This window comes from Salvelinus sp. IW2-2015, linkage group LG20, assembly GCF_002910315.2.
Source record: "Salvelinus sp. IW2-2015 linkage group LG20, ASM291031v2, whole genome shotgun sequence".
Taxonomy (NCBI): domain Eukaryota; kingdom Metazoa; phylum Chordata; class Actinopteri; order Salmoniformes; family Salmonidae; genus Salvelinus; species Salvelinus sp. IW2-2015.
The window spans coordinates 63,344,720-63,359,421 of NC_036860.1; the positions used below are offsets into that span (position 1 = coordinate 63,344,720).

General features: G+C 43.3%; 1 protein-coding gene across 1 annotated transcript in view; it reads left to right on the forward strand.

Moving 5' to 3' along the window:
• LOC111980051 (LIM/homeobox protein Lhx6-like) overlaps positions 1 to 12,559 on the forward strand; it is a 28,914-nt gene extending 16,355 nt beyond the window's left edge. Inside the window, exons 5-7 of the mRNA XM_024010723.2 lie at positions 8,507 to 8,727; positions 11,900 to 12,000; positions 12,301 to 12,559. Of these exons, the coding sequence (XP_023866491.2) occupies positions 8,507 to 8,727; positions 11,900 to 12,000; positions 12,301 to 12,441 (463 nt within the window). The 3' untranslated portion in view covers positions 12,442 to 12,559. The remainder of the gene's footprint in view (positions 1 to 8,506; positions 8,728 to 11,899; positions 12,001 to 12,300) is intronic.
• The last annotated feature ends 2,143 nt before the right edge of the window (positions 12,560 to 14,702 follow it).

The window sequence follows — 14,702 nt, forward strand, 5'->3', positions numbered from 1 at the left end:
TCCTGCAGTGTTTTGCTAATGGTAACCTTATACAGAGCCACTGGTCTGAGGTTTATAATCACCCGCAATTAAACCCCCAGCCTAGCGCCCAGCATAGCCCGGGTCAACGTGTTTCTGAACGTGATTCCTGTCACACTCCACACACATGCATGCTTGCACATATACTGACACACACACACATGCACGCACACACACACACACACTCAACAGACACTGACCCACACACCACACACATGTGCGCGCACGCCAACACATACACACACACACACTCACTAGTGTCTCTGGACCCCGTCCCCTCCCCCGCTGTTGTGTTTATGTGGTTGGCGCCTACCGTCTCAAAACCAGCGCTAAGCGCGAGGACAAACAAAAAATGATTATGTGATTTTGCGGGATCCACATCGTGCTGGGTACTGCTTGTGTGTCAGTGTCTGTTGATGTGTGTGTCAGATGCTTCCCCATGACATCATAAGGCCCCGTTCCCCATGACATCATAAGGCCCCGTTCCCCATGACATCATAAGGCCCCGTTCCCCATGACATCATAAGGCCCCATTCACCATTTAGCCTCAAACCTCTTCTATTACCTACAGTGGGAGGATTATAAGAAATATGAAATTCAGGATTTTATATTGTGAAATGCGACATGGTTCAAAGCCGTACAATATCAGTGAGGTTATGTCATTGTTGTGGTTGGAATCTCGGCACCCAGAACCAAATCAGCTTTCACAAGAGACTATTGCGGTTGGGACCAAAAGCATCCCCGAATGTGGGGTTGGTTTGTGTACGAGGATTGTAGCCATTGATTGGTCAGGTGTATCCACAGTGGGTTGATTGAATCCCCTCAACCTTACTGGTTTGAACCAGCAACCAGCCAACCTGCTATAGAAAAGATTGATGACTGGTGTGAGTTCTGAGAGGACCAGAGCAAACCAGACCCAATGGCCTCCTCCTTACATTCTGGCCCTGGACAGAAAAACAAGGAGATATTTATCGTTTGTGTCAGTCTCTCATCTGGCTCTGGACTGACAGCTGCTGTAATGGGGCGTAATAGCAGGAAATCAGTGTGGGTTTACTCTGCCTGGGGGGGTGGTGGTAGGAGTGAGCAGGGGGCGGAGGGGGTACAGGACAGAACACACGCTGTAGTACCTAAACCCTCTCTTTTAACCAGAAAAACAGCCAGCCAGCCTGCAAGCCGTGAGCAGTTTGTGAGCCGCAGGCCACACAGGAAGTTGCAAAGCACCGCTAATCAGGGGCACCCTGGGATGCTGACATGGTAACCTGAGTGGCCGTCTGTGCTGCCGTGTTGAAGGGGAGGCAGCGGCGAGCATGGGGGTTAGAGGCGACAGTGTGTTTGAGGGGCAAGCTGCCGTATGTATCCAACCCTCCTCATCAGCCCGCCCTGCTGCCCGCCCTCTTCCTGCCAGGCCCTGATGAGGTCTCCCTAGAATCCGAGAGGAGCAAGCAATGAGTGAAACCAGACCTGGATAGAGGAACGAGAGACTAGCGATGTCAGATTGTCTGACAGGAGAAGTCAGGGAGGTAAGTGAACACAGTGAGACTTTCGATGTACCGATTCCATGGCAACAATGGTGTATGAAGTGATACACTAAAACAACACTTTTTCTATTTTAATTATGAAACAAAATTCTTGCTACCAACAGAATGTTATATATATGGGGCAAACAACAATTGCAGCTCTGCAGATTTTGCTGCGATTGATATTCTGGCCCAATCAAAGATCATTACACAGGTGCACCTTGTGCCGAGGACAATAAAATGTGCAGTTTTGTCACACAACACAATTCCACAGATGTCTCAAGTTTTGAGGGAGCGTGCAATTGGCATGCTGACTGCAGGATGTCGACTAGGCTGTTGCAGGAGAATGTTATGTTAATTTCTCTACCATAAGCCGCCTCCAACTTCGTTTTAGAGAATTTGACAGTACGTCCAACCGGCCTCACAACCACAGACCACGTGTAACCACGCCAGCCCAGGACTCCACATCCGGCTTCTTCACCTGTGACCAGCACCCGGACAGCTGATGAAACTGTGGATTTGCACAACCGTATGACGTCGTATGGGCGAGCGTGTTTGCTGATGTCAACGTTGTGAACAGAGTGCCCAATGTGGCGGTGGGGTTATCGGTATGGCCACACTAAGATACGGACAGTGGACATAATGTGCATTTTATCGATGGCAATTTGAATGCACAGAGATACCGGTGACGAACCTGAGGCCCATTGTAGTGCCATTCATCCGCTGCCATTCGCCTCATGTTTCGGTATGATAATGTGTAAAGTGTTGCTTCCGTCCCTCTCCTCGCCCCAACCTGGGCTCGAACAAGGACCCTCTGAAACACATCAACAACCGCCTCCCACGAAGCATTGTTACTATCGCTCCCAAAAGCCGCGGTCCTGCAGAGCAAGGGATACAACTACTTTAAGGTCTCAGAGCGAGTGATGTTACCGATTGAAACGCTATTAGCTACTAGCTAGCATTTCCCACCGGTTACAAATGCACGGCCCATGTTGCAATCTGTACATAATACTGGGTCTGAAAATGTCCAAGTTCTTCGCATTGCCATGCTATATTCTAGACTGTCCCATTGAGCTGTTTGGCTCTCTGGCTCGACGTTGTACCAGTTTCCAGATCTCTCATGCATCATTTCACATTGACTAACGTTTGCATTCTCCACAGCCGATTGAATTCGAGTGTGCTGTACCCATGGTACATTCCACAGGCCACAATCAACAGCCTGATCACTCTATGCAAAGGAGATGTGTCGCGATGCATGAGGGAAATGGTGGTCACACCAGATACTGACTGGTTTCTGATCCACGTCCCTACCTTTTTTTAAAGGTATCTGTGACCAACAGATGCATATCTGTATTCCCATTTGTGAAATCCATAGATTTAGACCTAATGAATTTATTTAATAGACTGATTTCCTTAATGAACTGTAAATTAGTAAAATCTTTTAAATTGTTGCATGTTGCGTTTATATTTTTGTTCAGTATGTGTGTGTATATATATATACACTCTCTCAGCACTCAGCACCTCTCACCTACTCCACTCAGCATATTATTTATATATATATATATATTATATAATATATATATATATATATATTATATATATTCCACTGATTCTGCTCCGTCTATTACCACAAGCCTGTTCTCCACATGAAGGTGCATCAACTTCTGTGATTAAAATGTTAATTTCAGACTGGTCCTGGTGACTACAAACAGAGGGTGTTGTTGTAATGCATTGAAAGTCTATGCTTGATAGTAGGGTATCTGCTGAAGAAAACATGGACATTTAATAGAATTTCCATGTCTCAATAATTGTTTATGTTAATAATCTTGCAGATGATATACCCTCTATATTGCTCACAGTATAGGCCTCGTCTAACGACTAGCTACCTCCCTCCATGTAAAGCACAATCAAACTAGCTCTTCAGGGTGATCTACCAGATTACAGAATTCCCGAGCATACAAATGTATCACAAAAACATTAGGGCTGAGAGATGCGTGGGTGGAGCTGAAAGGAGGCGCTGAGAGAAGGTTAACAGGAGGGCTGGGGGTGCTGAAAGGAGGACTGAGAGAAGGGTTCAGGAGGGCTGGGAGTGCTGAAGGGTGCTGAGAGGGGTGGGGTGCTGAAGAGGGCTGAGAGGAAGGCTGAGAGGAGGGCTAAGAGAGGGTTAACAGGAGGGCTGGGGGGTCTGAAAGGGCTGAGAGGAGGGCTGGGAGAAGGGCTGAGAGGAGTGCTGAGAGGAGTGCTAAGAGGAGGGCTGAGAGAAAGGTCGAGAGGAGGCTGAGATGAGGGCTAAGAGGAGTGAGAGGAGGGCTGAGAGGAGGCTGAGGGAGGCTGGGAGGAGGGCGTGAGAGGAGGGCTAAGATGAGGCTAAGAGGAGGGCGTCGGAGGGAGGTAGAGAAGGGTTACAGGAGGGCCTAGGGGTGCTGACAGGAGGACTCGGGTATGTAAGGGAGCTAGAGGAGTGTCTGAGGGGAGTGATTGCAGCGGAGAGGGCTATGAGAGATTAAGTGAGAGAAGGCTTGAGCGGACAGGAGGCTAGAGAGGGGGTCTTGAGAGGAGCGGATGATAGGAGAGTGTGAAGAGGAGGAGCTTGACTGATGGAGGCTAGAGAGTGGATGGAGGTGTGTAGCGATGTGTGGAGTAGATAAGCTCGAGTGAGTGTACTGGCGCTGTAGAGGGAGGGCTGATTGAGCGAGGCGCTGAGATGGAGTGCTCGTCAGGAGCAAAGGCTGGAGAGTGCAGATCTCATATCAGATGAGTGGGGCTAAGATGGAGGTGATATGAGAGAGAGCTCGTTAGAGGAGTCATCAGAGTTAGCGTTGATGCAGTAGGGTGTTGTATGGGATGGAGATGAGAGGAGGGGCGCTGGATAAGATTCTTGGGAAACGGACATATTTATCCTCATCGAAGGAGCTAGGGGGTAGAGCCTGATTGGATTGACAGCGCGATAAACTGCTTTGAGGATACTCTTGTGGTTGTAGTTTATTGCGGTCTATTTAATGTGAGTGGACTGCTCCAGTATGAGGAGAGATTGGTGTTTTGAGTGCTGTATGGTATTTCTCACATCTAGTACACGTAATGATATTGGTGAGCCATAAATTGCTCGAAAAATATGTGGTATACTGGCGTGCGCTTCATTATTATCGGAAAGATATCATCTTTCTATTATCGGTATAGTTTCAACATATGAGCGATGTATTGCGCTCTGTTTGTGAAGTGGAAGTAGTAGACCCTAAGGTTGCTGACACTCGTAGTTCAGAATTATCTGGGTCATTTTCTATGTCTATTACGGGTAGACCATGCTAGTGCTCGATATATATGAATTGATAAGATAAGACTGCCTGAGGGTTTGATGCGTATTACGCTAAGTATACAGTGATATATCTGTGCACAATGATATTAAGATGCTCGTTGTACTACGTTATCCTCTAGCGAAGTGCTCGATTGCGTCTCGCCAATACTACATTAATTAGTTATATCATAGTTATAAGAAGGCCATGCTAAATTGGCTTCTTTATCAGAACAACGTTCGTTTTTCAGCTGTGCTAACATAATTGCAAAAGGGTTTTCTAATGATAATTAGCCTTTTATAAATGTAAACTTGAATTAGCTACACAACGTGCCATTGGAACAAGGAGTGATGGTTGCTGATATGGGCCTCTGTACGCTATGTAGATAATTCCATTAAAATCACCGTTTCCATGCTACATTAGTCATTTACAACATTAACAATGTCTACACTGGTATTCTCGATCAATTTGATGTTATTTTAATGGACAAAAAATTGCTTTTCTTTCAAAAACAAGGACATTTTCTAAGTGACCCAATTTTGGAACGGTAGTGTAAACACAGTGTAACACCAGGTTTTTGGTACAAAGGAATAATTAAATACAAGCTAGTGTAGAAGAAGAAAGACGACGATATGCACACACACCACCACACACACACACACACACACACACACACACACACACACACACACACACACACACACACACACACTCCACACACACTCCTCTGTGTTGTGTCATAGAGTCTGAGACAGACACGCTGTCATGTTAGATTACTGCTTTGTTTCTCTGTCCTCTACTCAACACACTGTATTGTCGTCAAAGAGGGCCATAGATAGTCAGTTTAAAGTACACAATACACTTTGGAATGGTTTCACAGAGGCTTTTGAAAGCATGCTGTGTGTATTTGTGCATAATGAGTTGTATCCACTTTAGTTGTGTCCATTAGCAGCAATATCTGTAAACTGGAGATGCATGAGCTACAGAGTACCAAGCATTTTAAGTGATCAGGCCAGGGAAGGAAGGAAGGAAGGGAGAAAGCCAGCCAGGCAGGTCTGTAGAGTCAGTCTCAGACCCCTCTCTTAACCTCATCATGTCATTTCTTAGTGGACAAAGCCCAGACTACTTCTCTCTCTGCACTGGAGCCAGTAGCGCTTGGAAGCCAAGCTCATTACAACTAATTCAACTCCATGGTATCATCCTGTAACTGGGATAGGTTGGTGTCCAACTGGCAGCCTATTCCCTATTTAGTACACGACTTTAGACCAGGGGGCCATTTGGGACGCAATCGTGTACTTCGGCTGTCCCTATAGGAGAACCCTTTGAAGAACCCTTTTTGGTTGCAGGTAGTACCCTTTTGGTTCTAGGTAAAACTCTTTTGGATTCCTTCTACAGAGGGTTCTACATGGAACCCGAAATGGTTCTACCTGGATTGAAAAAGGGTTCTCTTATGAGGACATCCGAAGAACCCTTTTGGGAGATGCTGCCTGCTGCGAAATCGGTCTGCTGCCTGCCTGGTTTGCTATGATTGGTCATTACTACAGCCCTTCTCTGTCTGTCTGCCAGTTCAAATAAACTAAYGCCTGATCTCTCAATACCCTCTTTTATGGTGTTGATATGACACATCTTAACCAGGCAGTCAGAAACGATCAAATAAATGTAGTACTTTTATTGTACTTTAGATTGTCATATGTGCCCCTTTTTACATTGTAACGAAAGGAAATTCATATGAGCACCACAATGCATACTTCACCCATGCTCTACCAAGGTTTTCCTGCACACAGCTTTGACCTACTACAGTAGCTATGTTGGTCTATTGTACTTGTACTTGTAGGCAGGTTGCTTAGGATTCAAACCTTCTCAAACAGCCTAATTCATACTCTTCATAGGGATAATGGACTTTACAGTGTCCTGCTATTAAAATAATATATATATATACACTACTGTTCAAAAGTTTGGGGTCACTTAGAAATGTTMTTTTTTTCCATKAAAAAATACATGAAATTAGTTGCAAAATGAATAGGAAATATAGTCAAGATGTTGACAAGATTATAAATAATGATTTTTAATTGAAATAATAATTGTGTCCTTCAAACTTTGATTTCGTCAAAGAATCCTCCATTTGCAGCAATTACAGCCTTGCTGTCAATTTGTCAATTTGTTSAGGTAATCTGAATAGATTTCACCCCATGCTTCCTGAAGCACCTCCCACAAGTTGGATTGGCYTGATGGGCACTTCTTACGTAACATACGTCACAACAGCTCAGTAGGGTGACCGTRCTGGCCACTCCATTATAGACAGAATATCAGCTGACTGCTTCTTCCCTAAATAGTTTTTGCATAGTTTGGAGCTGTGCTTTGAGTCATTTTGCTGTTGTAGGGGGAAATTGGCTCCAATTAAGCGCCGTCCACAGGGTGCGTCATGGCGTTGCAAAGTGGAGTGATAGCCTTCCTTCTTCAAGATCTCTTTTAGCCTGTACAAATCTCCCACTTTACCACAACCAAAGCACCCCCAGACCATCACATTGCCTCCACCATGCTTGACAGATGGCGTCAAGCAGTCCTCCAGAATTTTTTTATTTGTTCTGCATCTCACGAATGTTCTTCTTTGTGATCCGAACACCTCAAACGTAGAATAGTCTGTCCATAACACTTTTTTCCAACCTTCCTGTGCCCATTTTGAGCCTGTAATCGAACCCATGAATGCTGATGCTTCAGATACTCAACTAGTCTAAAGAAGGCCAGTTTTATTGCTTCTTTAATCAGGACAACAGTTTTCAGCTGTGCTAACATAATTGCAAGGGGATTTTCTAATGATCAATTAGTCTTTTTTAAATTATAAAAATCTGCAGTTTCCAGCTACAATAGTCATTTACAGCATTAACAATGTCTACACTGTATTTCTGTTCAATTTTATGTTAATTTAATGGACAAAAAAATTTGCTTTTCTTTCAAAAACAAGGACATTTCTAAGTGACCCCAAACTTTTGAATGGTAGTGTATATATCATTAGTCTGTATGTATTTTTTTAGATATAGGCCTATTGTAAATATGTATTTATTGCAAAAATAAATAACTTTAAGCTACATATTCATTTGCCAGGTAATGAACTGTCCATTGTTCAGAAMAGCAATCTATAAAACAGAACCATGCTTGAAAAAACAAGTAGTTCTGAGCTTATGTCACTATTAACGTTACAGAAATCAGGAATGCAAACAGGCTCTATATGAGTGGCTGTGTCGAACACTACCCCTCCTGTTGTTATGTTGGGTATCTATTGACCACCAAAAATATTTCTAAAATATATTTTGTTTTAAATGACATGTATTGGTAACGTAAAGGTTTAAGGAAATAGAGGCAGGCACCACATTACTACAAGACAAAACAGCTCACTCAATCAAGCCTGATGGTATTGTAAGTATAAAAGGAAAGCTTTCGTTCAGTCAGAATGTTGCTTTTAACATTGTGCATCCATTTAAATGCATGGATTTCACTAGTTCAATTCACCTACAAGCGTTGTCATATTCTGTACGTAAAGTTGACATATTTAATAACTTCTGACTGCACCTTGACTTTTTTTCTGTAGGTTTTTTGTCCTTCATAGCAGAGTATTAATGCCACAGCCCTTCTCTCTCTCTCTCTCTCTATCGCTCTCGCTCTTTCTCTCTCTCGCTCTCACAGTAGGTTCGGTACAAAGTGTGACCGGTGTGGACGCCAGATATATGCCAGCGACTGGGTGCGTCGGGCCAAGAGCAATACCTACCACTTGGCGTGCTTCGCCTGCTTCTCCTGCAAGAGGCAGCTGTCCACGGGGGAGGAGTTTGGCCTGGTGGAGGAGAAGGTGCTCTGCAGGATCCACTACGACACCATGGTGGAGAACCTCAAACGGGCTGCCGAGAGTGGTGATTGGGCGCTCTATTACCTAGTCGTATATATATATATATATATACACTGAGTGTACAAAACATTAGGAACACCTCCCTAATATTGAGTTGCACCCCCTTTTGCCCTCAGAACAGCTTCCATTCATCAGGGCATAGACTCTACATGGTGTTGAAAGTTGATTCCAACACTTCCCACAGTTGTGTCAAGTTGACAGGATGTCCTTTGGGTGGTGATACACACAGGGAACTGTTGAGCTTGAAAAACCCAGCAGCGTTGCAGTTCTTGAATAGCACCTACTATCATACCCCGTTCAAAGGCACATCAATCTTTTGTCTTGCCCATTCACACTCTGAATGGTACACATACACAATCCATGTGTCCATTGTCTCAAGGCTTTAAAATCCTTCTTTAACCTGTCTCCTCCCCTTCATCTACACTGATTGAAGTGGATTTAACAAGTGACATCAATAAGCGATCATAGCTTTTGATCTGGATTCACCTGGACAGTCTATGTCATGTTGTTAAAGTGTTGGATACTCAGTGCATTCAGAAAGTATTCAGACCCCTTCCCTTTCCCACATGTTGTTAGGTTACAGCTTTATTCTGAAATGGATTAAATATGTTTTTCCCCCTCATCAATCTACACACAATACCCCATAACGACAAAGCGAAAACCGGTTTTCAGAAATGTTTGCAAATGTAAAATAAAAGTACATAAGAAGGAATTGTCCGTAGAGCTCCGAGACAGGATTGTGTCGAGGCACAGATCTGGGGAATGGTACCAAAAGATTTCTGCAGCATTGAGGGTCCCCAAGAACACAGTGGCCTCCATCATTCTTAAATGTAAGAAGTTTGGAACCACCAAGACTCTTCCTAGAGCTGGCAACCAAGAACCCAATGGTCACTCTGACAGAGCTCCAGAGTTCCTCTGTGGAGATGGGAGAACCTTCTAGAAGGACAACCATCTCCGCAGCACTCCACCAATCAGATCTTTTTGGTAGAATGGCCAGACGGAAGGCACTCCTCAGTAAAAGGCACATGACAGTCCGCTTGGAGTTTGCCAAAAAGCACCTAAAGGACTCTCAGGCCACGAGAAACAAGATTCTCTGGTCTGAAGAAACCAAGATTGAACTATTTGGCCTGAATGCCAAGCGTCACATCCGGAGGAAACCTGGCACCATCCCTAAGGTGAAGCATGGAGGTGGCAGCATCATGCGGTGGGGATGTTTTTCAGCGGCAGGGACTGGGAGACTAGTCAGGATCAAGGGAAAGATGAATGGAGCAAAGTACAGAGAGACCCTTGATGAAAACCTGCTCCAGAGCRCTCAGGACCTCAGACTGGGGTGAAGGTTCAGGTTCCAACAGGACAACGACCCTAAGCACACAGCCAAGACAACACAGGAGTGGCTTTGAAAAGTCTCTGAATGTCCTTGAGTGGCCCAGCCAGAGCACATACTTGAACCCGATTCAAACATGTGCAGCAACACTCCCCATCCAACCTGGCAGAGCTTGAGAGGATCTGCAGAGAAGATATATACAAAAACAGGTGTGTGCCAAGAAGTCGAGGCTGTAATCGCTGCCAAAGGTGCTTCAACAAAGTACTGAGTAAAGGGTCTGAATACTTATGTAAATGTGATATTTATTTTCTTTATATATATATACATTTGCAAAAATTTCTAAAACCTGTTTTTGCTTTGTCATTATAGGGTATTGTGTGTAGATTGATAATGAAGAAAAAAACAATGAAACCATTTTAGAATAAGGCTGTAATGTAACAAAATGTGGAAAAAGTCAAGAGGTCTGAATACTTTCCGAATGCACTGTATATATCTGTATAGAGATATATATCACTGCTGAGAGCTAGTCTAGATCCTGCTCTCTGACATAGTACAGTATTTGTCCCTGTCCAAGATATCTTCTGTATGGTTATATGTATGTAGCTGTATAATCCCTGTCATATTGTTACATGTACAGTTGAAGTCGGAAGTTTACTCGTTTTTCAAACACTCCACAAATTTCTTGTTAACAACCTATAGGTTTGGCAAGTCCGTTAGGACATCTACTTTGTGCATGACACAAGTAATTTTTCCAACAATTGTTTACAGACAGATTATTTCACTTATAATTCACTGTATCACAATTCCAGTGGGTCAGAAGTTTACATACACTAAGTTGACTGTGCCTTTAAACAGCGTGGAAAATTCCAGAAAATTATGTCATGGCTTTAGAAGCTTCTGTTAAGCCAATTGACATCATTTGAGTCAACTGTAGGTGTACCTGTGGATGTTTTCAAGGCATACTTCAACTCAGTGCCTCTTTGCTTAACATCATGGGAAAATTCTAATAAATCAGCCAAGACCTCAGAAAAAAGTTGTAGACCTCCACAAGTCTGGTTCATCCTTGGGAGCAATTTCCAAACACCTGAAGGTACCACGTTCATCTATTAAACAATAGTACGCAAGTATAAACTCCATGGGATCACGCAGTCGTCATACCGCTCAGGAAGGAGACGCGTTCTGTCTCCTAGAGATAATGTACTTTGGTGCGAAAAGTGCAAATCAATCCAGAACAACAGCAAAGTACCTTGTGAAGATGCTGGAGGAAACGGGTACAAAAGTATCTATATCCACAGTAAAACGAGTCCTATATCGACATAACCTGAAAGGCTGCTCAGCAAGGAAGATGCCACTGCTCCAAAACCGCATAAAAAAGCCAGACTACGGTTTGCAACTGCACATGGGGACAAAGATTGTACTTTTTGGGGAAATGTCCTCTGGTCTGATGAAACAAAAATAGAACTGTTTGGCCATAATGACCATTGTTATGTTTGGAGGAAAAAGGGGAATGCTTGCAAGCGAAGAACACATCCCAACCGTGAAGCACAGGGGTGGCAGCATGATGTTGTGGGGGTGATTTGCTGCAGGGGGACTATATATATCCTAACTAACCTAAGACAGGGAATTTTTACTAGATTAAATGTCAGGAATTGTGAAAAACTGAGTTTAAATGTATTTGGCTAAGGTGTATGTAAACCTCCGACTTCAACTGTATGTAGTTTTATAACACTCTGTATAACCCTGTTAACACTGGTTTTAAATATGGCTTTTGCCTCATGTCCCTTTCTCTTGGTCTCTTTCTTTCTATGTTTCTCCCTCTCATTCTCCCCCTCTCTGTGCCGTGGTGTCTCAGGTAGTGGCATCACTCTGGAGGGGGCAGTGCCGTCAGAGCAGGACAGCCAACCCAAGCCTGCCAAGAGAGCACGCACCTCCTTCACTGCTGAGCAGCTGCAGGTTAGTCACAGAGAGGCCCCCTCATGTCCCTGTCTCCTCATTTCTCTTTCTAATAATAAGTCAATAGTGAATGATCATGACTTAACAAAGTGATTTCACTATCTTATTAACTTTCTAATGGTCGTTGTTGGTTACATTGTCAGATGTGGTTTGGTGTCTCATTCATTCCAATGGGCTCGCTGTCGTATATCTCTGCAGTAATATGAAAAATGGAAGCTGATACTAAACAATTAGCTGATGTAGAATAAAAATAACAGCGACTGAGGTCATACATTTCTAAAACTCTGTTATAATTACCAGGTGATGCAGACTCAGTTTTCACAGGACAACAACCCTGATGCACAGACCCTGCAGAAACTGGCAGACATGACGGGTCTAAGCAGGAGAGTCATACAGGTCTGTTTACTCCGTCTTAAAGCAATGCTAGCGATTGCACTGTAAAGCAACTGTGAGTTGCTTTGGATAACAGCGTATGCTAGGTGGCATAGTTAATGCATGACTAATGGTCCTAAAACATTGAGAATATAGCTGCAGACACATCACGGCTGGTAACATTGCATTTTCATAGGTTTGGTTTCAAAACTGCAGAGCAAGACACAAAAAGCATACCCCCCAGCACAGCGGACCCCCACAAGGCCACCCCCAGTCCCGGATGCCCCCTTCGCTGCCTGACGACCTGCATTACTCCCCCTTTGGCAGTTCTGAGAGGGCGCGCATGGTGGCCCTGCACGGATACATCGACAGTGAGTGTTACATAGGTTAGTCTGTCTATTACATCATCACAAAGCCCTCATCTTCCGGCTGTCTTTTCAGTCCTTTCATCCTTACGTCTCCTCTGTTAGAAAATAAAATGATTATGATGAAGATATAAAGAGAGATACAGAGGAGGGATTTGGACAGCCGAATTTCCTTTTGGAACCTTTTTTTCTAAGACTTTAACTATTGACCGTGTTTCGCTGTGTCAATAGTTCAAGTCCAAGTTTTCTGTTTATTTGGCATTTGTAATGAACACATTGGAAATCTCACTCGAGCGCTAACAATAAAACAAATACTGTGCTTAAGTATGTCCCTCTACTGCTCCTCCATCTTGATATTTTAAGTATGTCCCTCTACTGCTCCTCCATCTTGATATTTTAAGTATGTCCCTCTACTTCTACTGCTCCTCCATCTGATATTTAAGTATGTCCCTCTACTGCCTCGCATCTTGATATTTTAAGTATGTCCTCTACTGCTCTCCATCTTGATATTTTAAGTATGTCCCTCTACTGCTCTCCATCTTGAATTTTTAAGTATGTCCCTCTACTGCCTCCATCGCTTTTGATATTTTAAGTATGTCCCTCTACTCTCCTCCATCTTGATATTTTAAGTATGTCCCTCTACTGCTCTCCTCTTGATATTTAAGTATGTCCCTCTACTGCTCCTCCATCTTGATATTTAAGTATGTCCCTCTACTGCTCCTCATCTTGATATTTTAAGTATGTCCCTCTACTGCTCCTCCATCTTGATATTTTAAGTATGTCCCTCTACTGCTCCTCCATCTTGATATTTTAAGTATGTCCCTCTACTGCTCCTCCATCTTGATATTTTAAGTATGTCCCCTACTGCTCCTCCATCTTGGTAATTTTAAGTATGTCCCTCTACTGCTCCTCCATCTTGAATATTTTAAGTATGTCCCTCTACTGCTCCTCCCATCTTGATATTTTAAGTATGTCCCTCTACTGCTTCCATCTTGATATTTTAAGTATGTCCCTCTACTGCTCTCCATTCTGATATTTTAAGTATGTCCCTCTACTGCTCCTCCATTTTGATATTTTAAGTATGTCCTCTACTGCTCTCCATCTTGATATTTTAAGTATGTCCCTCTACTGCTCCTCCATCTTGATTACTTTAAGTATGTCCCTGCTACTGCTCCTCCATCTTGATATTTTAAGTATGTCCTCTACTCTCTCCATCTTGATATTTTAAGTATGTCCTTACTGCTCCTCATCTTGATATTTTAAGTATGTCCCTCTACTGCTCCTCCATCTTGATATTTTAAGTATGTCCTCTACTGCTCCTCATCTTGATATTTTAAGTATGTCCCTCTACTGCTCCTCCATCTTGATATTTTAAGTATGTCCCTCTACTGCTCCTCCATCTTGATATTTTAAGTATGTCCCTCTACTGCTCCTCCATCTTGATATTTTAAGTATGTCCCTCTACTGCTCCCCATCTTGATATTTTAGTATGTCCCTCACTGCTCCTCATCTTGATATTTTAAGTATGTCTCTACTGCTTCCTCCATCTTGATTATTTTAAGTATGTCCTCTACTTGCTCCTCCATCTTGATATTTTAAGTATGTCCCTCTACTGCTCCTCCATCTTGATCATTTTAAAGTATGTCCCTCTATCTGCTCTCATCTTGATATTTTAAGTATGTCCTCTAGCTGCTCTCCATCTTGATATTTTAAGTATGTCCCTCTACTGCTCCCTCATCTTGATATTTTAAGTATGTCCCTCTACTGCTCCTCCATCTTGATATTTAAGTTGTCCCTCTACTGCTCCTCCATCTTGATATTTTAATATGTCCTCTACTGCTCCTCCATCTTGATATTTTAAGTATGTCCCTCTACTGCTCCTCCATCTTGATATTTTAAGTATGTCCTCTACTGCTCCTCCATCTTGATATTTTAAGTAGTCCCTCTACTGCTCCTCATCTTGAT